At 36.0% G+C, this 25383-nt stretch overlaps 2 protein-coding genes across 17 annotated transcripts in view; one reads left to right on the forward strand and one right to left on the reverse strand.

The window, feature by feature from the left end:
* The window catches only part of LOC101690049 (CD302 antigen), a 132267-nt gene extending 112650 nt beyond the window's left edge, over positions 1–19617 (forward strand). For both annotated transcript variants that reach the window (XM_045066604.1, XM_045066603.1), the window contains 5 exons: positions 3148–3258; positions 9428–9544; positions 10818–10991; positions 12357–12383; positions 16973–19617. In XM_045066604.1, the coding sequence (XP_044922539.1) occupies positions 3148–3258; positions 9428–9544; positions 10818–10991; positions 12357–12383; positions 16973–17175 (632 nt within the window). In that variant the 3' untranslated portion in view covers positions 17176–19617. The remainder of the gene's footprint in view (positions 1–3147; positions 3259–9427; positions 9545–10817; positions 10992–12356; positions 12384–16972) is intronic.
* A 271-nt stretch (positions 19618–19888) lies between these two features.
* The window catches only part of MARCHF7 (membrane associated ring-CH-type finger 7), a 50954-nt gene continuing 45459 nt past the window's right edge, over positions 19889–25383 (reverse strand). For 3 of the 15 annotated variants that reach the window (XM_004743915.3, XM_004743916.3, XM_045066609.1), the window contains one exon: positions 19889–23872. In XM_004743915.3, coding sequence (XP_004743972.1) covers positions 23693–23872 — 180 coding nt within the window. In that variant the 3' untranslated portion in view covers positions 19889–23692. The remainder of the gene's footprint in view (positions 23873–25383) is intronic. The other 12 variants (XR_006602464.1, XM_004743918.3, XR_006602465.1 and 9 more) reach the window with 9 other exon arrangements.

Raw genomic sequence — 25383 nt, forward strand, 5'->3', positions numbered from 1 at the left:
CAGACTTAAAGACACATGTAGACTGAAAGTGAAGGAATGGAAAAAGATATTACATGCAAATGGAAAGAAAGCTGGGTAGCAATACTTCTATTAGACCAAACAGTCTTTAAAAGAAAGAGTATAACAAGAGACAAGGTCATGACATAATGAGAGAGAGATCCACCCAGCAAGAGAATACAGCAATTACAAATACCTGTCCACCCAATATATGAGGACCCAAATATATAAAGCAGATATTAACAGACCTGAAGGGAGAGATTGACAGGAATACAATAATAGACGGGGACTTTAACACCCCACTTACATCAACAGAAAGAAATCCAGACAGAACATCAATGAGGAAACAGCAGCCTTAACCAACATATCAGACCAGATGGACTTAACAGACATATAAGGAACCAAGTAGCGGAACAGACATTCTTTTCAAGTGCACGTGGAACTTTCTCCAGGATAGTTCATGTTAGGCCACAAAACAGGTCTCGATACATTTAAAGAGATTGAGATCCTATCAGCATATTTTCCAACAAATATTTAGTATGAAACTAGATATCGAGTACAAGAAAAAAATGGGGAAAAAACCCTGCAAACATTAGAGACTAAACAACATGCTACTAAACAACCAATGGGTCAGTAAAGACACCAAAGAGGAAATTTAAAAATACCTTGAGAATAACAGGTGTTGGCGAGGATGTGGAGAAGGGGCACCCTCATGCGCTGTTGGTGGGAATGCAAACTGGTGCAGCCACTGTGGACAGCAGTATGGAGCTTCCTCAAAAAATAAAAAATAGATCTACCCTGTGATTCAGTAATTCCACTACTGGGTATTTAGCCCCCCAAAACAAAAGATAATTTGAAAAGGCGTATGCATCCCTGTGTTTATTGTAGCATAGTTTACAGTAGCCAAGATATGGCTGTAGCCCAAGGGTCCATCCGCAGGTGAATAAAGATCAATACATCACCACGCCCTGGAATATTGCTCAGCCATAAAATACCGAGATCTTGCCCCTTGTGACAACATGGATGGACCTGGAGGGTACACTGCTAAGTGACGTAAGTCAGACGGAGAAAGACAAATACCATGAGTTCACTTCTTTGTTAAATCTAAAAGAGTTCCTCTGAGTAAGGACCACATTTGCCAAGAGGGCAGCCCAGGTGAAAGCACGATGGCTGAGTACTGTTTCTCAGGAGGAGAGTCCGAGGCCCTAGCTGCCCCGCGCATCCTGTTTTCACCCTCCCTGAACCCTGTGCCTCCAGACGTGTCTGGCCTCTCTAGCATCTAACCATTTCTGGACTTCCTTGCTTTTTAACTCCTGGGATTGTACTGCACATATATTTTACACCCAGGTTTTTTTTTTTTTTTAACTTAGTGTTTTATTAAGTAAATGCTCTTGGAATATCCCTACAACTACCTTTAAGCCACCACACTGAGAGAGTTCTAGATTCCAACCAGAGTTCAAGCCAAGGTAGTCACATGTGTAATGCAAGTACTTCTAGGACAGCAGGAAGGAAAAAACCTGTATACAAAATAAATTGTAACTTGAGATGCCTACTCTCAGTACATCTTGCATGATTTAGTTTTCATTTTTAAGTATCCTCGACATAAAAGGTGGGGCTCGAACCTACAATCACGCGATCAGGAATGACGTGTTCCACAGATTGAGCCCCCACCTTGGAGGATTTAACCACTAAATGTAGAAGTATGAGGCTGGGGAAAATTCAGGTCTCACCATGGGGACAGTTTTAAGTAGCCTCTAGTATCGGGTTGTGGACCCACCTCCTGTAACAACAATGACCTGAATTAATGACGACTTGACAAATCAGTTTATTTCTTTCTCTCATTAATCTGAGTATGATATGATGGTTCTGTGTAGGATCCTTGTTGCTTTGTTATTCCTAGGCTATTTCCATTGTTTACATGATTGAAGATGGCTGAGTACATTTTGGCCAGTGGGAAAGGGTATATATGATCCAGGGAGCATACTCCTTCCTTTTAAAGGCAATTTGCATGGTTTGCTTCAGCTCACAGCTCATTATCCAGAAGTTACTGGAAGACTGGAAAACAATTTAGCTTGGTGGACATGTATTCTGTGCTATATGAGAAGCTGATATCAAAAAACCTCCCCCCAAAATATAAAATAAAATAGAAAAAATACACCAGGGCATGAAAAAGGGTTCAAGTAGGGGACAACTAATGGTCTCTGCCATGTTCTGAGTTTGGTAAACTCAAGGTTGTGGAGTTTAGATTAACATTGCTGATGGTTAAATTCTGATCTTTATAGTAGGGCATTTTTTTACTTGTTCATATTAAAATTACAATTGTAGGTAAAAGTCGTAGCGATTTTCCTACATAGACCTAGGGGAATAGGGATTTAGATTAAGCTTTTTTTAGTCACTGGAATTCAGTAAAATCCTCCCCTTTTCTCCATTCTGGTCAGTGAAATCAAGCTCTTCAAGGCTTACTTTTGGAAAGTAAGCTCATGCTAACTAATGACATTTCAGAGCCATGGCTTACAAATGTACACATTTATAATGAACAACAACAACAAAAAGATGAAGATAGAGAAGGAGGTGCCATTCTACTCACAACTACGAGGAAGAGATATGATTCTGTTTCATAGAACTAATTCAAAGAATCTGCTTTGATGAGGTTTTAAACTAAGAAGGTTCATAACATCAATCTTGTTTTCCTGTGCAATATGAAAACTTGTCTATTCATAATTTGGCAACTTGTCTCTGCTCTTGGAAGTATAATTTTTAAAAAGGCTATTGCAGAACTCTTGAGACTTTTGAAATTGTTACTAAATACTGCAAAGATAACCTTCAAAAAGAGCTGGTAATTCCGATTGGTTGTCCTTCTTGATAGTTTGTTGCCTTGGTAATAATGCTGTAATTTACAAGTCTGAATTCATAAACACCCTAAAGGCTTGTAACTTTGCTCTGTCAAGTCAGAAGAGAATCATTGGCACATTTCTCTTTTCCCAAATGTAGAATGGAAAAAAATAAATTCCCATCACACTAGTCGATTTCTTACTTTAACAGAGCTCTGTGTCTAAATTCCTTTTTTCTTTCAATATTTAATATCTGGTATCCTTAGGAATTCACGGAATTCTTCCCAAGTTATTTAACAGTGTTTCTTTTTCCACATAGACTGTCCTTCATCTGCCTGGGTTCAGTTCCAAGACAGTTGTTACGTTTTTCTTAAAGAAGCCATCAAAGTAGAAAGCATAGAGGACGTCAGAAATCAGTGTACTGACCATGGTAAGGCGCTTACTCTTCTTATTTTTTTTCCACAGCCATAAATGGTGTTCACACATTTCTTCAAAAAATGGTTTTGGGGGCGCCTGGGTGGCTCAGTGGGTTGAGCCTCTGCCTTCGGCTCAGGTCATGATCTCAGGGTCCTGGGATCGAGCCCCGCGTCGGGCTCTCTGCTCGGCGGGGAGCCTGCTTCCTCCTCTCTCTCTGCCTGCCTCTCTGCCTACTTGTGATCTCTGTCTGTCAAATAAATAAATAAAATCTTTAAAAAAAAAAAAAAATGGTTTTGGCATATCTCACTTACACCTGGGTCCTTGTAATAAATGAACAATTTTTATTATATAATGCAGCAGCCACACTGTGGAGTTGGGTATATATTTAAGCTTTGAGTTGGAAGACAGCTGTTAGACAGTCCTGTCCAGAGCTGTGTGATAGAAGCTTAGCAATAGCAGTATCTTTTTCACGTGCGTACCCTGTGCCAGGCACCAGGTGGGTTTGATTATCCTTACATAACTACCAGGTGGTTTATATTAGCCTCCTTTAATCAAGGGGAGAAATGAAGTTCAGTTATTTGTTCAAAGTCATGCAGGTAGTAATTGACAGAGCCAGGATTCAAACCAGGTCCGGATCAGATTTTAGGGCCATAGCTGTTAATCGCTCTGCTGCTATTCTGCCCTTGGTAGTGCTGTTTCGGGTGTGCAGTGTGGGCGGAAGTCCGATGGGGCCATGAAAGGAAGCTGTGATAGCGAAGTGTATGTTGGAGAAAAAGAAGCAAAAGGCTATTTGCTAGCAGATACACTCAGTGTTCCCTGGAAAATATATTTACAATGTTACATTGTTAAATATTTCAAATAAATATGTCATTTAAGAAAATTTATTTATTTGAGAGAGAGCACGTGAACCTGCTTGCGCACACAAGCAGGGGGAACAGGAGGAGCAGTCTCCCCACTGAGCAGACAGCCTGCCCTCGACTGATCCTGGGACCTGGGACCTGGGACCATGACTGAGCCAAGGGCCAACACTCAACCAACTGGGCCACCCAAGCGCCCCTGAAAATGTCATTTTTAAAAACGTGTGCTGGGTACTCTTTATATATTTGGCTGTTTGGCCAAAAGTACATCCTTGCTGTTAAGCCTCAAACTGTTGTGATTCTTATTTTTTTCTTTAATTTTTGTTTTTTAAGATTTCATTTATTTATTTGACAGAGAGAGATCACAAGTCAGCAGAGAGGTAGGCAGAGAGAGAGGAGGAAGCAGGCTCCCCGCTGAGCAGAGAGCCTGATGCGAGCCTCGATTCCAGGACCCTGAGATCATGACCTGAGCTGAAGGCAGAGGCTTAACCCACTGAGCCATCCAGGCGCCCAACTGTTGTGATTCTTAAAAGTTCAAACCGAAACTAGGATGTGAAATAACATCTCCTTCGGTGGAAATCTCTCTGATGGTGATAGGAGAGTCCTTGATTTTCTAGAAGTGCTTTTTATTACTGCATGAGATCTAAACTCTCTTGATCATTTCATTAAATTTTATCTTAGACTTATTAATAACTCCAGCATTTTAAAATGCCCTTTACCTAAAAAAAAAAAAAAAAAAAAAAGCCACAATTCCTGACAACCAACCAGTATGACATTTTGGAAGAATATCAAATCATAATTATGGAAGGAATGAATGTAAGCAAAGAAGTGTTTAATCCTATTAAGTGCCACATAGTACTCAATACATATTGTTCCCCTTGGAGAAACTCATACCTGCCAAATGGTGTGGAATATTGATTCTTTAAGAACAAGACAAAAGTTACAATCTACCAGTATGGCTTCATTTTAAAGAAATTGAATAATAGGAACTTTTTTGGAAAGATTTTATTTTTAAGTTATCTCTACACCTAACGTGGGGCTCGAACTCACAACCCTGGGATCAAGAATCGCATGATTTACCGGCTTACCCAGCCAGGTGCTGCAAATAATAGGGATTTTTAAAATGGGGTTCCTCCATAATAATTTTCTACTCTCTTTTAAAAAAATCACTTACATTAGTTATTCTTAGATATAGATTTATAATTCAAATTATATTGGAGTCTGAGAGCCAAGAAGAGACACGTTCCTGTACTCGTATGCTTGTATGAAGCACAAGGTTCACTGTCTGGCTTTAATACTTCTTTTAAGCAGGTAAGCAACTGCTTACAGTATAGAGGTATAATTAATACTTGTTGGCCGACTGCTACAACTCAGTGTATAGTGAGGTGTATTTCTTTTGTTTCATATTTGCCATTTTTCTTTAGCAAACAAAGCAAAACAAAATTGGAAACACCCAGGAACTTTGTGACTTGTTTTGGAGTCCATTAATTCTACTTGTCCAAGCAGGATAGCCATTTGGAGGTTTTAAATTGTTATGTACAAATTTGCTTATAAAATTTATCTTGTGTCTAAAAAAATACTTCTCTCTTTTCCCCAGTTAAAATTTATAAATTCAGTTTGTCTTACTAATTAGATTTTTTTAAGCTTTCTCATATGTTTCTGTTAACCTTACCATTTATTTGATAATCCTCTGTATTCATTTCCACTCTGGAAATATCCAGTTCTTTGATGAATTAGGCAATTAGCTAAAATTAATTAATAATGCTCATATTTATTTTTGGCTAGAGTACTGTTTTGGTTTAGAGTAGTAGGTGGACATGAATTCAGGGTTTGCTATGAAGAACAAAAAGCATAAGGAGTACTAGAATATTTACATTTGGATTTACAAAATCTTCCCAGCTGTACAAAATCCTTAAACCTATCATTAGGGGTTTAGAAAACAAATGACTTGTTAACCTTTTGGGCTATAGAGAGCTATATTTAGAAATATTCCCAGGGCTTTTGCAAATTTACTTGACATTACCCTCTCATTATTCATAATGAGGAAAAAAAATTGTAAGAAGCTAAAATTTTTCTTATTTTGCAACATTTACCTTTAATTTATAATGTTATCATTATAATAGAAAAAAATAAATATTTTTAGTCTTTCCTTTTTGTGATTTGTGAGCTATGTCACTAGATATAAAAAGAATTAAAGACCCAAATTACATCTCAGCAGGTACTGTCACTGGTAATGCATTGTAAAAAAAATTTTCTAGAGCACATGCATTCTTCAGGGACTTATGCTGTCATTTGTTAAAGAAAATGAAAGTGTGTCTTATTTGCCTGACACAGTAATTTAAGTTTATACAGTATTTAATTAGATTACAGTGTTAAGAATCATTAAAGTTCCATTGGCTGCCACAAGGTCAAAGAAAAGGATGAAAAACTCATCTCTGAACACTTAAGCCTAAACTATAACCTAGTTAAATACTTCCCTTGAGAATTTTTCTAGAGTGGCATTCTGGTCACATTTCACAAGTAAGTACAAGTAAGTATCAGGGTGAAACAGATTAAAAGTCTGGATGACATTCAATAGACAGGCAGCTGGAAATTATAAGAAAACCATCACAGAATTTTTAAAAATCAAGCAATGACTCAGAGAACCTCATTGAATCCTAACTTTGGATTAAAGTATTAAGTGTTTTAAAGGTCAATCTTATTTTTCTTCTTTTAAAGATTTATGGTAATTGCACAGTTTATGCATGGTCACTATAAAAAATGAGAAAAACATGTGCAGATATTTTAAAAATAAAACAAAATCAGGGGTGCCTGGGTAGCTCGGTTGGGCATCTAAATCTTGATTTTGACTCAGGTCGTGATCTTAGGGTTGTGGGATCAAGCTGCCTGTCAGACTCCTTGCTCAGCGGGTGTCTGCCAGAGGTTCTCTCTCCCTCTCTGTTTGCCCCTCCCCACCGCACTCTCTCTTCCTCTAAAATAAATGAATAAATCTTGAAAATAAGATAAAACAAAATCACCCTAAATTGCACCACTCTAAGGAAATGTAATGACTGTTAACATTTTGGTAAGTATCCAAGACTTTCCCCCCTAGGCAAATTTATATCAATTGCTTTTTAAAAATATATCTATAAGAAAAGGGATCGTATTTGGCAAACTGCTGTATAATCTGCATTTTCCCTTAAAAATATCTGTGGCAGTAAAAATACAATGCATATTTCCTAACAACTGTACATTAATCTCGTATATAGAAATTCCATAACTGGTTTAATCAGTCCTCTAATATTGGCTATTATTTTCAGTCTTTGTCAGAAATATGTGATGACCATTAATAATTGTGTTTAATGAGCACAGAGCTTACGATTGTTTTAGCATAATTGTTAAGGATTGCTGGGTCAAAGAGGGCCAGTGGCAAAATGGATAACGTGTCTATAGATCAGAAGGATTGCTGGCTCAACTAATGTGTTTTTAGGACTTTTGACACATTTGCCAAATTGTTTCCAAAAAGGCTATACTAACTTTTACTCCACCTAACCACTTTTCAATTCCTGTTTTGTTATACCCAAGGCCAGCACTGTTTAATCTGTAAGCGTGGAAGTCTGCTTATTTTAATTTTGATTTACCAGTGAGATTGCATTTTTACGCATTTGTTTTGTTTTATTTGCTTCTGTGAGGTTGTCTTTTTTACAGTCTTGAAACCATTTTTTTTCTTCTATTAAAGTATTTGCTTCTTTGTTTATAATGGAGCTTTAGTCTGCTGGTTTGTGATTTTCTTAATAATACAGTATAACTTTGGGGAGATTTTTTTGGCCCTGTAGTAATTTTCTTTCCCCGTAGTTAAATATTTCTGTCTGCCTCTTTTAAAAGATGTAGAAGTGGTCACCTAATACAAATTTTCTTTTTTTAAACCATTATCAGTACGTAACAGGAGCTCTGTCTTTTCCATTTGTTAACTTAGGAAAATATTACTAACTTTAGTGTGATGTCATAAATATAGTAGACTATGATTTAAGCTCCTATAATCCTCAAAATGTGGTCCCTGGATCACCTGGAATCTGTTAGGAATGTCAATTCTCAGGCCCCATCTCACACTGGCTGAACCTGAAACTTGGGGTGTGGCGGAGCGCTGTTTTAACAAGCACTCCAGGTGACACTGATGCCTGCTCCAGGTGAACTAAGAGTCTGATGATTTCAGGAGCCTTTGTGAAGTCAAGATGATTTGGGAAGTATGCAGTTTAAGAGTGTGCAAGATTTTTTCTTCATTTCTCCATGTAGTTGTATTGGTTGGAGTATAGAAAATAGAATGTGTTGGGGCGCCTGGGTGGCTCAGTGGGTTAAGCCTCTGTCTTCAGCTCAGGTCATGGTCTCAGGGGCCTGGAATCGAGCCCCGCATCGGGCTCTCTGCTTATCCGGGAGCCTGCTACCTCCTCTCTCTCTCTGCCTGCTTCTCTGCCTACTTGTCATCTGTCAAATAAAATCTTTTTTTTTTTTTAAAGTGGAATGCTTTTTAATTTGAAAGAGAATCTTTGTCTAGGTTAAGAAATAGGGTTCAGTGTCTCTTAGAAAAGTAGTTACTCCTGATATTTATAGGGTGCTTATATGGATAGGTAGCTTACAGACTGTGAGGACAACAGCAGCGCATGTAGGTGAGACGTACAGTATGGATGACTGCTGCTCTTTATTCTGGAATCATGTGAGAGAGTCCCAGGAAGAATGAGCTAGCCAATGAGAACGAGGACCTCTTCTATCAGTCCACTTCCCAAAGCCAGGACTTTTTAAGGACCACACAGACAAATATGGGAAGGCACAAGGCTTTGGGCAGCAGGCATGGGAAGGCAGGTCAGAGAGACTGGTGCTTGACCTTCACAGGGTCTTGGAGTTGTTCTGGCAAGTTGCCCTTGAACTTTTCAATTTTCCCGGATATGGTCAGAGCTTGTCTTCCTTACTGTAGTGAAGTGAGGACAGGAGAAACCATGGGTGCTAGCGGCAGTAGTCATGGGGAAAAGTTGAGAGATGCAGAACATGTGTTTGTTGCTCAAGTTTTGCACGAGGTTTTGTTCCCTTGTCTGTAAAATACCTACCAACTCTGTGTGAATGAAACAGTATAGAATGATTCTGCCCAATTTATGCCGTCATTTTAACTTTTCTCATATTTTCAGAAATGTGCATATTCTCAAGCTAAATTTTTAAAAAGGTATAAAAGTGTAATTATTACAAGAGCATTATATTATAATTATGCATTATAACAATGCATAATTCTTATATACTTCATGTAATTTTCATTGATTCTGGAAACATGCTGTTTTTCCCTTTTAAAAATAATTTCAGGAGCAGACATGGTAAGCATACATAATGAAGAAGAAAATGCTTTTATACTGGATACTTTGAAAAAGCAATGGAAGGGTCCAGACGATATCCTACTAGGCATGTTTTTTGACACAGATGGTAAGTAATATTTACCCTTGTAGGAAATCACTTTTTTAAAATGGTACTAAAATTGATGACTTTGAGATTCTTTAGTTCTCTAGTTCAAGTTGATGTTTTCTGTGGTGTCCAGGTATAGTATATTCATTGTGCATCCTATACCCAGTACTTGACCTGCACTTACTGCAGCTTTTCCCTGAAGAGCTCAGTGTGTTTCACACAGAAGAATCAAAGTTGATTCTTTTGTCTGTCATAAAATATGGTTCTAGGCTCAAATTTTTCTAATATGCGAGGGTCATAAATCTTAGTGTTTGTGTCAGCTACCCAGGCACTTCTTGATAAAGCTAAACTGAACTATCAGAGTTACAATATGTATTTAGTGTCCCTGTAGAAAACAGAAAGCTCATAGATAATAAAATGAAACTACTAAGTTTACTATTAATATTTTAATTTTCTTGGCTATTTCCCCATGAAAATGTTACTATATTATTTTCTTTTCAAGAACTTTTTTTTTTTTTTTAAAGAGAAGGTGAAGGGGGAGAGAGAAAACCCAGCAGGCTCCATCCCCCTCAAAGAGCCAACACATGGCTTGATCTGACAACAACACTGAGATCATGACCTGAGCTGAAATCAAGAGTCAAATGTGTAACCAACTGAGCCACCCATACACTCATCCATGGACCTTCTTCAACCAATACTTTTTTTTTTTTTGGTTAAGATTTTATTTGAAAGGGGCGCCTGGGTGGCTCAGTGGTTTAAGCCACTGCCTTCGGCTCAGGTCATGATCTCAGGGTGCTGGGATCGAGTCCCGCATTGGGCGCTCTGCTCAGCGGGGAGCCTGCTTCCCTCTGTCTTTCTCTGTCTGCCTCTCCATCTACTTGTGATTTCTGTCAAATAAATAAATAAATCTTAAAAAAAAAAAGATTTTATTTGAAAGAGAGCAGGAGAGAGAGAGAAAGAGTGAGAGCCTGAGTGGGGTTGAGGGTTAGGGGTAGGGAGAGAGGAAGAGGCAGATTCCCTGTTGAGCAAGGAGCCTGATTCAGATCTCCATCCCAGGACCCCGAGATCATAACCTGAACTGAAGGCAGATGTGTTATTAACTGAGCTACCCAGGCACTTCTTGAACCAATACCTTTGATTTGCTTGTACACAAGATATACTCTTCCTAATTCAAATCCTACAATCAAGTTTTGATAAGACATACCTTAGTAACTTCCCACCTTTAATCCTAGACCCTTTTCTATGGCTCTAAGTTTAAAACTTTCATAATAATTAAAATATTCTTAACTGACAGATGCAAGTTTCAAGTGGTTTGATAAGTCAAATATGACATTTGATAAGTGGACAGACCAAGAAGATGGTGAAGACCTAGTTGACACCTGTGCCTTTTTGCACACCAAGACGGGTGAATGGAAAAAAGGAAATTGTGAAATTTCTTCTATGGGAGGAACCCTTTGTAAAGCAGCTAGTAAGTATAACTGAAGACTTTTTTCCATTCCTGGAGGATAGGGAAGGTAGGGCTGGTTTTAAAATAATTTTGAGCCAGGTATGCCTCAGTAAATTAGAGGGAGTTAAGAAAGACTTCAGAACATATTAGGATGGTTTGCTGTTAAGTCTCCCAGAAGTCAAATGTATTTCTCTTAAACTTCAGAGGTATGACCAGATCATGTGAACCAGGCATACTTTTATTCTATCTGCTAAACTTAAGAGCCTGCAAGAAGTTAAAAATTTCTTCTGTTGTTTGAATTACCATAGCTTCCTTGCATTTGGTTTGATTAAACAGAAATGTGAAGAATACTGACTCCTGACTCAAATTCTTTACAAAGAATTTGACCCTGTACAAGTACTGTCATCTTTTGTTTAGACAAATGAAGAAAAACCACATTGTAGTTTATAATTTGTTCTGGACTAAAGTGTAGTTTTTCTTCTGACCCATCAGAATGCTTTTCTTTTTTCCTTTTTCCCAAAGGGTGAACTCTGAATCTGGCCCCTGCCCCTCTACCCATCCATCACCGCCCCCCCTCCGCCGGCTCCAGCAGTCCCCTCCTCCCCATCAGAATGCTTTCTAATGAACATAATTATTGTGTCCCACAGTATTTTGATATTATTGTTAAACATCAATGTTCTAAGTTTTAGAACTGTGTTCTCATTAAAAACACTTAAAACTGCAAAATAAGAACTTCAAAATTCAGGATGCCTGAGACACACTGGCCATTTGCCCATTTTGCCTCTTTAGGATTTACCCCCTTCTACTTCTGTAAACCAAAGCTATTTTTCCCTTTACATCTTAGTTTACATTTTTTTCTTCTTTGTCTCAGCAGGGTTCTTAACGACAGTTTATAGTGACTATATTAAATTCCTCATAGTTTTATGGTAGCTGAATTCAACCTCCAGTATTAGGATTTTTAAAAAGTTGGATCTTTTCATATATGAAGTCTCAGGGCACCATTATTATAAGCCAGATGTTTTTAAAACTTTGAAACATCAGAAAGTTTACAAATTTATACTAATGGAGGTCACAGGTGTACACTTTAATTTTCCTAGCTTTGTTTTCTACAGACTCTACCAAAATTCTCTCTTGTTTACCTCAATTTTTGAGTTACCTAATCCTTTTCCACCAGCCAAGCTAATGCATTACATTAGACCTCTATATCTTCTTTAAAAACAAACAAAACCTTTGCTCAAATGGAAAGCACAACTGACCAAAAGAAATATGGATAATATTAAACTATTAAATAAGGGATTCATTTTTAACTATTTTGAAGATGTTTAAAGGTGAACTTAGAATAAATCATACTTGAATATTAATTTTTATTTTTTTTTTGTATTTTAGTCCCATATGAAAAGAAATATTTATCAGGTAAGTAATGGTCTTTTATTAAAATTTTTCCCAAAAATGAAAGATTCTGTTAAAATATTAGAGACTCCCTAAAAATTAATTGTATAACATAAAGTAGAACAATTTTTGTAAGAATTTAAAAAGGTCTCAGCTTAGTACATTCTAAATATAACTGCAAGTTATAAATTTTTTAAACACCAAAAAATATTTCCCATTTTGTTTTTGTAGGCAGTCACTCTGCAACCTTTTATTTAAAAAAATTTGACCTCATGGTTTTAATTCATTCAGCATCTGTCTTAAAGGTTTACTAAATGCATTTTTAAAAACAGGTAATATATTAATGTAGCTCAAAAAGCATCATTAAAATAAGGCAAACACTGCAAAGTCTGTCTCCCTTCTTGCCCCCATCTAGCCTATTCTAACTTTATCCTTACTGGGCTCCCATTCAGTTTCTTCTTTGAATGTCCGCTTCTTTTGCCAAAATAAGGAAACTGAGATAGAGGACTTATTTTGCCCCTTTTATTCACTAATATATTTTAGGTATCTCTCCGAATAATTACCTATAGATTGAACTTCCTTCTTTACAACTGAATTTACAACTGAATACTCTTCTATTGGATGGATATATGTAGTTCTTTAACCTGCTCCAGACCCTTTTTAATCTGTTTCCAAACATGTGCTATTACAGTGCTGCAATGCATGAACCTATCTTGCACAAATAGATATTATCTAAAGATAAGAGTCCCTGTAAATGGGTGGAAAATGGATATAGAACTTGGATCAATATATTAAGAGGAATTGCACCATTTTGCATTTGCAGAAAAACGTGTTACAAAACTTGTGGATTTTTGGCAACTGGTAGTGTAATTTTTAATCTGTCTTTTTTGGAATCTGTGTGTGCATGCACCAGGGGTGGGGAGTAGGGGCAACGGGAAGAGGGAGAGGTAGACACTCTTAACAGGCTCCATGGCTGTCGTGGAGTCAGAAACAGGGCACGAACGATCTCATGACTGAGATCGCGACTTGAGTGGAAATGAAGAATCGGACACAACGGAGCCATCCAAGCGCCCCATTTAATCTATTTTGAGGTGTAAAATGTAGATCTTAAGTGTACAGGTTGATGGTTGCCTCTGTATACACCTGGCTATCTACCTCTCAAGTCAAGATACAGTACATTTCTTGGGGCGCCTGGGTGGCTCAGTGGGTTAAAGCCTCTGCCTTTGGCTCAGGTCATGATCCCGGGATCCTGGGATCCAGCCCCACATCAGGCTCTCTGCTCGGCAGGGAGCCTGCTTCCTCCTCTCTGACTACTTGTGATCTCTATCTGTCAAATAAATAAATAAATAAAACAATACATTTGTTACATTAAAAATTTCCCTCATGCTTTTTCCCCAGTACATGTATCCCCTACCATTGTCTCCTACTTAGCCACTATTGAGTTCTCTCATCATAGAGTTGCTTGCTGTTAACATATAAATCTACTAGCTTTTTTTTTTTAATTCACCCAAGATGAGTATCTACTGTACCTATTTTACTGTTGCATAATATTTTATAAATATATCACAATTTGCCCAATCTCTAGTTACATATATATGGATTTCTTGTTTTATACTATGTTAAGAGCTGCCTATGAACATTCTCATTTGGACCTATCTTGTCACTCTAATGGAGTATTTTCTGAAGAGTAGAATTACAAGGTCATAGCGTAGCTAACATGTTTAGCTTTATTAGAACCATCAAGTAATTTTTTAAACTGGCTTAACTGTTACATTCCCACTGTCAGTGTATCCAAGCTCTATTTGCTATACACATCCATCCCATGATACTCAACCTGATTTTAGTCATTCAGATGTGTAGTGATCTGTCATTTTAATTTTCATTTCCCTGATGAATAACGTTGAGCACTTTTACACACTTACATTTCAATGTGTTCTTTTGTGATATACCTCCAGGGTATATCCAGGTTTTTTGTCCTTATTTCTAATTGGTTTGCCTTTCTGATTGGTAGTTTTGTAAAATTCTGGATAGTAGTTGTCACATATATCGTTATTTTTTCTTTCAGTTGGGGGCTTGCTAGAACTATTATGAACGTGTTTAAGAGTTCATGTAGATAATGGAGAATCAAGTTCTCACTCTTCCATAGGAGGAATAAATATCAAAAAAATAAAAAAAGAGCAAAGGGGCACCTGTCTGGCTCAGTTGGCAGATTACATGGATCTGATCCTTGAGGTAGTGCATTCAAGCACTACACTGGATGTAGAGCTTACTTAAAATATCAAGGCAGGCACCACTTCATAGCCATTAGGGTATCTATGTGCAAAAAAAAAAAAAAAAAAGCAAGAAAACAAAAAACAAGTGATCACAAGGATATGGAGAAAGTGGAACATTTGTGCATTAGTGGTAAGAATGTAAAATGGCACAGGCAACAGTATGGTAGCTTCTCAAGAAAATAAAAATAGAAATACCTATGATCCCTTCTATGTATATACCCAGAGTGAAAAGGGGTATCAAAGAGAGATTTGTACACTCACATTCAGAGCAGCATTATTCACAAGTCACAGGTGGCAGTTGCCAACCCAAGTGTCCATCGACAGATGAATAAGAAAATATGGTGTATATACACTATAGAACATTATTTAGCCTTAAAAAAGGCAGTTCTGATGCATCCTGCAAAGTGCACGAAAATGGAAGACATCAAATGCTAAGTGAAATAAGCTGGTCACAAAAGGACAATTCCAATTATATGAAGTACCTGGAGTAGTTGACCTCATAGACACAAGGTAAAATGCTGATTGACAGGGATGAGGGGAGGGAAGAATGGGGCATTACTGTTTAAGATACAGAGTCTCAGGTTTGAAAGATGAAGAGGTCTGTGGATAGATGGTGACACAGCACAATGTGGACTGTTGTTCTGTAACAATGTGAACTGTAAAGCTGTCAACTTAAAAACTGGTTAAAATGGTAAATTTTGTTATGTGTATTTTACATTAAAAAACTGAATCAAGAGGGGCGCCTGGGTGGCTCAGTGGATTAAGCCTCTGCCTTCTCTCGGGTCATGATCTCAGGGTCCTGGGATTGAGCCCCACAAGGGGCTCACTGCTCCGTGGGGAGCCTGCTTTCCCCTCTCTCTCTGCCTGCTTGTGATCTCTGTCAAATAAAAACCTTAAAAACAAAAAATTGAATCAAGAAAAGCCATGTAAGCACGTTATTTACAAGCATGAAGGCAAGTACAAGTTAACAGCATTGGGAATGCAGGGTGAGTAGTAGTGGTAAAGCAGGAGCAGCACAGTACTTTTTGTTATGTTATCTTGTAGAACTATGAATTTTAAGCTACACACATGTATACTTGGAGGGGGAAAGGATTTATGCAGATTGAAATGTGTAGGAAAGAGTCGGTAGGTCTAAGTGGTTCTCAAAACCCTATTAGGAATAGCTGAAAGATCTGGCAGCATTTGATCCAGAGTGGTCTCTGAATATATGAAATACAAAGATTTCATAAATATGTGTAACCACTATGTGCCTTGCTCTCTTGATACACATTTTTTTTCAGCTGATGGTCTCCAGTAAGAATACAACCTACACCTTAACAAACTGTGACCACTACAAACTTTTATTATTTTAGGACCAAAAAGGAGCGAACTCAGCTGTGGCTATTTACCTAACTCCTCCTGTGTTATTTTTTAAAGAAGACTGTCAATATTTTAAAAATATCAATGGCTCTCCCTCACTTTAACAAGTAGCTTTTGGCCAGATTTTCTTCACTGAGCTTTACATTTTATCTTTCTAAAAGTACAGCTCAAAGTCCGTTCAGATAACCATAATGTAAAAACTCATCTGTAAACAGAAAATAATGAGGTCTTTTGGATGCTACTAAATACAAATACCTTCCTCCCCCAAAGCATTTGTCTCCTAACTCCTCAACTGAGTTAATTTCCCTGGACTGACTGACTAAAAGATTACAAGGGTGTTGAAAAGCCAAGAACTGTTAAGGTTGTACATCATTAAGGAATACACACAGATACTTGACTAAATTAAAACAAAAAACAGGGGTGCCTGTGGTCATGACCTCAGAGTCCTGGGATAGAGGCCAGAACTCCTGCTTCATGTGGAGTCTGCTTCTCCCTCTCTCTGCCACTTCCCCAACTCATGCTCTTTCAAATATAAAAAATCTTTAAAAAGCGGGGGGTGGATATTCTATTGCCATTCCTGGTTTTTTCAGTAGAACAAATTTTAAATGCCAAACACCAGATGAGCCAATAAATTTCATTAAGGTAAACAAACCTCTCAAGACATCTAGCCTTGAAAAGAGCATTAAATATAAAGTCTTAGACCAGGAAGTAAAAAACGGAGACAAAAAGAACTGTAGTATGCCAAGTGTGGATAATTTCCATTTTAGAATCTTACAGTAGAGTGGCAATTGTAAAACTTAGTTGAAATCTTGAAATGACAGTTGTTCAAGCTAAGAAACATAATAAATTCATTTTTATTTTTATCAATGTGGGAAAATCCTTAAAATAGGCAAATACGTACATGATGAAACTGTATTTGTGCTCCCCCCGCAAAAGAGGTTAAGTGATTTCCATATATATTTTTCGTCTTTTTCTTTTCAGATAACCACATTTTAATATCAGCTTTGGTGATTGCTAGCACAGTAATTTTAACAGTTTTGGGAGCAATCGTTTGGTTCCTGTACAAAAGAAATTCGGATGCCGGTTTCACCACAGTTTTTTCAACTGCACCCCAATCACCTTATAATGACGACTGTGTTTTGGTAGTTGCAGAAGAAAACGAGTATGCTGTTCAATTTGACTAAGATTTTGGAAATCTCAGATTAAGACATCAAATACTTTGACAGTGATTCCTGTGCAGGACTTTAATGTAAAACTTGACGATGAAAAATTACAGTTTTTATGGTGTATTTCCTTATTCCAGTAGCATTCATTATTCTCATGTAATCACTGTGACAAAAATTGATCTTTAGGTTCTTCTAAGAACAAAATTTAAAAAAAATTATCAGATATAATTTAGTAGTTTTAACCACTTCCTTAAAATGCACCTTTCACTTGAAGAAGTTTAAATAAAGGCCAAAGTAGTAAAACAGATAAAAACCCAGTCTACTCCTCTATCTTCCCTCCCATTTAGTTGAACCACCATAGGTTACAGTTGAATTAAAAAACAAAAACTACATACCGCTGTAGTTTTACCAATCACCAGGTTTTTACCAATTTCTAGGTCTTGCTCCTTTATTAATAAACAAGATATGGGAAATCAAAGACTGTTAAATAGATCCTGTACATTCAGATGTCACACATGCCATTTACTATCGCAGTTAATTCTTTTAATATTTTTCTTTCTTTTTGAGTTAAATGTAGAAAATACTGTAGATTTTAAGGAGCCCCTATTCCACATAACTTTCCAGTTTCATCACTTTTAGAACATCACTTTGGACCAGAAACAGTATTTAGCACTGATCACAAATGGTTAGAATTTCAATGAAATACATTTTTTGAATCAATAAGATTACAGCCACACTAGGAAGATGTGGAGGAGGCTGGCAGTGAGGCTAACATTTTCACCAGAGAGCCCGTTTAAGGACTTTCTCCTACTACCAGAACTGTTCCTACACAAGGTGTATTATGCTCTCCACTACTATGAACTAGCCATTCAATGACATGAAAACTATGTAAGCAAAAACTGTAGAAAAACACTACATACTACTGCAGTGGTGATGCTCAAAGTCTTCAGTAAAATGTACGTCTTAAGAAAAAGGTGAAAAGAGTAAATCATTTTGGGGATAAAAAATGAAAATGAAGCTGAAGCAAGAGTGATTTTCCTTAGTATCCTTTACAGCTTAAGAATCTGAAAAGATAAAAATATACAGAGTTCACATAAAATCAGATTTATTGTATTTGTAAATTTGAAAGCTCAAAGTCGTCCTCTCTCTCCCTAACCCACATGCCACCAGTTATAGGGAATACTTTGGGGAGATACACTCTCATGCTTGACCAACGGCAATGAAGTCCCAGCATGTGCCATCTGTTTCCTCTGGCACTATGAATAACATCCTTCATCACAACTTATGGCACTATTGTTTACTGACACAGGAAAAACGAAGTGATGACAGGACTGGTACTAAACAAGCAGATGTTACACTAGTTGTAGTACACAAAACAATTACAAGAGCTTAAAACTTCTGAGATCTTGGATATTGTCTTATTTTATTATTGATAAGCTATTAAGAGTGATAAAAATGGTGAACAGACAATTCCAGTCCTACTTTTTCTATGCAAGTTCTACCAGTCCTTTAAGAACTGGGAGTGATCTTAACTCTTCCTTAATAGTCAAATTCCTCTAATAGTCAAATTTCTACAATGCCCAATATGGCAGCAACAGGCTACATGTGGCTATTTAAATAAATATAATGTTTAAGTGTTGTTCCCTAGTAGCACTAGGCACACTTTAAATGCTCAAAACACATGTAGTTACTGTAGCTACCATATTGGGCAAAACAAATTATAGACATTTCTATTATTACCAAGTTTTATCGGACAGTGCTGCTCTAGAATCTCCTCTTCCTACTTAACTCCCATAGGACTGATTTTCTTCTGTTCATTTTGATAACTTCTACCCAGTGGCAGCTCTTCCAAAATGGCCTTTTTAACCTGATTTCCATATTTTATTTCATCTTTCAAGTAAGTTCTTAGAGATCCCTGGTATTGAAGTGTTAAATCTTAATTTTCTTCATATATCAGAACATCTGTTAATAGGCCCTTGTATCTATTCCGTGGTCAACAGCTAACTGGATCATCAAATCTGTATTTTTCACATAAAGAATAACATAAATGTGCTTGTTTATATTCAAAATGTATAAACGGCTTTTCTGAACATCTTGGTTCTAGCTAATAAGGACAATATAAATTCTTACATTTGGCAAGTATCTAGAGAGAATATTACTTTTAACTTCATTTTCCTAGTAATTTGCATTCTTGTAGTGAATGGGATATGGTCTCTGTTTAGGGTTTAAAAGTAATAACCAATGAAAAGACTTCCTTATTTCCTTATTCCCTCTAATTCACACTTACTAGAAGCTTTTACAATACTGAAATATGAAATAGTGGTACTAAGGAACGACAAGAATACTATAAAAGCTCAAGCCACTGTGTATCTCTGTCATTACAAAACTATAAACTGCATGCCAATGGAATGTTTTCTACTAAATTTTTTAAATAAAAAGTTTTGTGGGTTAAGAAGATAATTTTTCATGCTGAGTTCTATTCAAAGTGAAACTGTTTCAAACTCAAAGCATCCCTAAAGACCCAGATGAAAGATATTCAAACTGGCATTCTTAAATTTTGTATTTTTTCTTTAAGGCAATGCAAAGGTAACTGCTGAGCTGAGCAATGTTTTAGAAAGAGTTATATATTTTTGTATGAAACCGGATTTTACTTTTTAATAAAGTTCTTGGCTCTAAGGTTTGACGTCTACTTTGAGCACCAATTTAAAAGGAAACATTTCAAACTATAAAGTAAATCAATCAGTATGCACTTTATTTCCAGCCAAGGTTTTACATTAAGACCAACAAACTATGTGTGGGCAAACTGCTGATTCACGTTTGAGAAATTACATGGTTTCTACTTAGGTTCGGAAAATGTAGTTCGTTGCCATAACATAAGACTTTATTTAATCTGAAAACCACCTGAAGGTGTTTAGAAGTGTATCCTAAGAGATACACTTGGTGACAGAGGAAATATACAGTGTTATGAAAGTATACACAATTCATGACCACAGTGTAGAGCTATTCATGGTGAATAGGTAATGTTCACCTGTTCTCCAAAAGTAGTGAAAAACATTAAGTCACTAAATAAATGCTCAGAATTACCAAGGAACAGTTAAAAACGACCAGGATCCAAACAGGTTACTTATATATTTATCTATAAAGAAGTGACAACACTAAAAAACACATTGAAAACCAGTGTTTTGAACTTTAAGTGTGGGATTTAAAAATATTCCATTAACTTGAGAGTGCAATAATTTTTTCCAAATAACATTTGATGGGCAATTCTGATATATTTTACAGCTGAAATATTCCTAAAAGGAATATCTACATACTATGGCCTATCAAATATAATCTGCATTTTGCAAATCAATACAAAAATTTATCCATCATTTATATTTCATATTTATATACTTTTTAAAAATTAGGTTTTATTGCTAAATGAATTTAGAATTCATATTAAATTTGGAAACCTAATATAATGCTTTCATACCTTATTCCCAATTGATTTTTTTAGAAACACTGGAAGCAAATGATTATGAAAATGAGACTGCAACAGAAGGCATTTTGAAAGGAAAAATAATTAGGTGCCATTTGCCATTTTATTTCAAAAGCATATTTTGTCCCACTTTTTTCACTAGCAAGAGACTAAAACATGAACCTTTTTTTTTTTTAATAAATATGACTACAGTAATCAGAACACAAAAAAGAGTCGTCAGCATTGCTTAGATATCTAAAACAAGGGTAACACTTTCCCACTCACCTAAAAGAAAAATACTTTTTGATTACCAGTTTACAAACATCAGATTCACTGGCCATGTTAAAAGGTCCAGCAAAATTTTAATTAAACAATACTTGAGAATGAACACACACACACACACACACACACACACACACACACACACAGGACATCTGTGTGTGTGTGTATATATATATTCATTATAAATATATATACACACGTGTGTATGTATATATATACACGTGTGTGTGTATATATATATATAGTCAATGTATTCAACAGGCATTCCCCCACAAAATTAATTCATACTTAATTGCCACTTTTAATAAACACTTGTTCACAGATCATCCATTTGTCTTATATGAAGTTAGGCAATATCAAATGTTCTGTTATGGTCTCCATCTTCTTCGGAATCATCCTCTGAAGCTGTTGAAAGAAAACAGGATGATCAAGAATGATTTTAGGGGGATGAGAATGGAAGTGTAAATATGAAGCCAGAATAGTAATGACTTGTAAAATAAAAATCCCAATTTAGTATACTGTTTGATCAAAATGGTAAATGATAGGGTTAGGGGTGGTCTGACTGTGGGCGATGCCCATCCACAATGTTCCCACCCCCACATCTTTTTGTTAGGTTAGTTTTTATAAAAATGAAAATGCTTAAAAATGTGCTTCAAGAAACATCTTCTAAACAACTGAGACCAATCTGTGTTCATAGTAGCTAATGATACAGACACCAGAGAAAAAATGAACTTAAGGCAAGTGCTCTCACACACCTGAGAAGAATCTGGTTTATTACTGCTGCATGTTTGATGCATCCGATGAGAATGAAAAAAAATGTACACAGAATAGGTTATGGGTGTTCTTCCAATTTACATCAAAGCTCTGTCTATACAATGCCAAGAAAAGCTCTATTTAGCCAAAAAAGCTTTATATAGACACAGCCCAAGTTAAAATAATTGGATTCAATAAAAACCTTTTTTTGAGATTATTCCTATGCCTCCACATTATCGGAAACATCACTTGCGCAATGTTTCTGACATCAATTTATTATTAAGTAGCTCAGAAGTTTAAAATACACATCCTGGAATGTCAACAGGAAGGACATAAGTAAAAAACTACATATTCTATAAACTGTTGTGTGTTCAGAAAAATGGAAGTTCACTAAAATAAACACCCAACCAGCATTTCCCTAATATCAAGGGCAGAAAGGTTAAATGTACACTCTTCTTGTATTAATACTGGACCCAATATTTAAGAGTACCCAACAAATGGAATCAACAAAAAAATTATGCTATATGTATGGATGAAACCTAAGTTTCCTTAGTCTACCTATCTTGCAGATCTTAAGTCCATTTTTAATAAATGGTATCAAGCATGTACTCAGCTCATAAATGAGTAGATCCTGCAGTTAAGTTTTATGCTGTATCACAGAAAATATCAAACTAAAAAATAAAACAGCTCTTCAGGGAAATTCTCATGTTTTCTATTTGATTAAAGCCATAGAAGAAGAAAATTCAGTCAGAACTAGCTCTTAGAACATGAAAATTTTGGTACTTAGGATTAAGCTTGCAGCACCCACATCTGTCACTCACAGCTGAATTTGGGTGTATTTCACCTCCATCTTTCTCACATGCTGGGAGGAGACACTGCTATGTTTAAGAAACTAAATTCTAAATGAGAATGTTAATTTTAAAAAAACAAAACAGGCAATCTGAGGAAAATATACAGTGAAACAAATCACTATCATCACATCTGGCAAGGTATTAATTATAATTTACCAAAAAAGAGACTGTTGTGTTAGACAACACAAGGGATCTAAACTAAGAAGGTATAAAAGAAAAAGTATTTATACCCAATGAATTCACATTTTATATACCATTTACTCCTTTATATACCATTTTCACAAATACTGAAATGTGAAAATGCATTATCTAATCCTCTCAGAACTTAAAAACAATACAGACTTAATGACAAAAATCAGGGTCTTAGAATAGTCAAGGCATTAAAAGGTTCCCATGAAGACCAAGTCCTTCCCAAACTTTAAAGGATGCTGAGCTTACCCTAAAGGTAAAAACATTATGCACACTACAGGTAACACTCCAAGTGTTTTGAAGATGAGTACAGAAGATAATCCAGTGGAGATTACATATTTTAAAGCACTTCAAAGAGTGTGATGGAATCTGACCGTGGGGAGCCAGTTGCTTTGGGTGAAAAGGTACAAAAGGTACGGTAATCTTGGATTCTCAGGGATTGTTTCACAGCTACTGATATCTGTGCCCACCTGATATGAAGCACCCTGGAGGTTGTAGGACTTTGAGGTTAAGCTGTGCAGATGCCTGTAAAGATTTGGGCATTAAGTGCCTTCACATAGGAGCCCAGGCAGAAGTCCTAATGCTGGAACGTGATCTTAAGAGATTGGAGCTGCTGGCGGAGCTGGCTGCCTATTAAAGGTCCATGAGGACCTGAACAAGGAGCAAAAAAAAAACTATGGCTTCTGTTATAGACTCAGAATTAGGAATCTTTCACCCTTATTTTCCTAGAACTACAAACAAACCCAGGGAAAACCTTTAGTGATCTAACAAAGCTGAGTAGCAAGTAAAACTTCATAGACACACACACACAAATTGAACAGATTTAGAAGTGTGGTTTGAGCAGTGAATGTTTTCTTTTTGATTAAAAGTTCTAAAACGAAGACATTCAAAAATAAAATTTTATTTAAAATATTAAAATACATCCTATACCTTAAAATAGAATTTAAAAGAATATATGCTTTTAAGAAAATGCCAGTTGCTCTACCCATCTTTCCCAAATCAATTATTTTGCTATTATTAAGCCTATAAATGAAGCTCTAATTTGATAGAAAGAATATACAATTAGGTTTTGCTCTGTGGGTTTAATTTGCAAAAGTAAATTCAACAAGTCTGGGAAGGGGAAATTCCACCTACTTTCGAGATCTTCCATATGTGCCTGAAGAGTTCTTGCAAGGTTAATAAACTAGAAACAATGCAGAAAGAAATATAGTAGTTTAAATGTTGCAAATGTATCTAAAAAGAGATTAGTATAGGAGATTCATTTCTACTTAAGAAAGCCAAACACCATTTTAAGCCTTTAAATAGGGGTCTTTCTACCCCCACATCACAAATTACAAGCTTAGGATATTATCTTTTAAATGTTGTATATAATCATTATATAAATGGCCATGTAGATATCATGAATCATGTAGAAACTGAAAACAGATACAATAAATTAATCCAATGGCATTCTGTCTTCTTGCAACACCTCAAAAAATTATGGAGAAAAAAATTAAAACCATTACAATTTGGACATAAATGAATTCACTTTTAGTGGTCAATTAAAAAAAAAAGGAGAATAAAACAAGAACAATAATGCCTAAATTTGATAGCTCCAAAAGTGTTTTTAATCTGGTGAAGACTTCCCCTTTAATATAATTTGTCTGTATCTTTCACAAAGGCATCCAACAGATCTTATTATATGCATTACATAAGGTTTATTCATTTTGACAAGGTAAGTCACCTTCTAAGAAATAATTTTATAGCACTTACTAAATTTAGGTTCTATGATTTCTTAAGGCCTTAGAAATCAAGACAGCTCTGCTCAAATTCTGAATGCTCTTGATAGCTCATTCTTTTTTTTCTTAATCATATTAATCTGTCCAAAAGGCTCACAAGAATAATGTTCACATAATGATTACAGAAAAATATTTTTTAACCAATTAGGAACAGTATATGTATTGGTTATTTGATAATTTTCAAAATAAAACAGATTTTACATTTTACCAAATCTATTCACAAGCAGATTTACATTTCACCAAAAACTTGGATCTATTTTTAATCATCAGAGTGAACATTTATTTTAAAAAGTCTGAAATAATATCTTTATGAACATGTTTTAAGATATGAAGTGTTCGCAATGCTAGAGTAATGAGATGGAGACCCTAGCCCCTGCCACATTAAATGGGCCAGGCAGCAGAGTATACATTTCCTATGGTACACTGAGGTAACTTATATCACTTTACTTATGAGCACCTAAAAGACACCTAGCTCAAGTGTTAAGATAAGAGTAAACAGAGTAAACACACAATAGTCCGTATCTTCAGTAGTTTGTAATGTGAATGCTTAAAAATTAGTTCACTGGCAATCTTTTATAGGATACTAACAAATGAAATTGAAGTTAATTTCCCAAACTCTTGGTTTTTGAAGTTCAATTTCAATGTCAGGTTTCTAAGTTGTAATAATGAGCTGGATGTTCCCTTCCAAATTAAAAAGAGCATTTCCTCTAGGTGTTTTCAATTCATCCCCGTTTTTCACTGAAATATATTCCAATTACCTTCAAGAGCTAGGAAATTACTTCTATAAAAAGCTTAATGAAAAAAATTAGGCTGTTTGATAGAGAAGTAAGGAAGACAGCAATTACTATTAAATCTATAATATCTTTATTTTTAAGATACATTTTAATATAAGAGCCACCCCCCAAAAAATAGAATG

The sequence above is a fragment of the Mustela putorius genome, unplaced genomic scaffold (genome assembly GCF_011764305.1).
Source record: "Mustela putorius furo isolate JIRA1106 unplaced genomic scaffold, ASM1176430v1.1 tig00003869_pilon_pilon_pilon, whole genome shotgun sequence".
In the NCBI taxonomy this organism is placed as follows: Eukaryota; Metazoa; Chordata; class Mammalia; order Carnivora; family Mustelidae; genus Mustela; species Mustela putorius.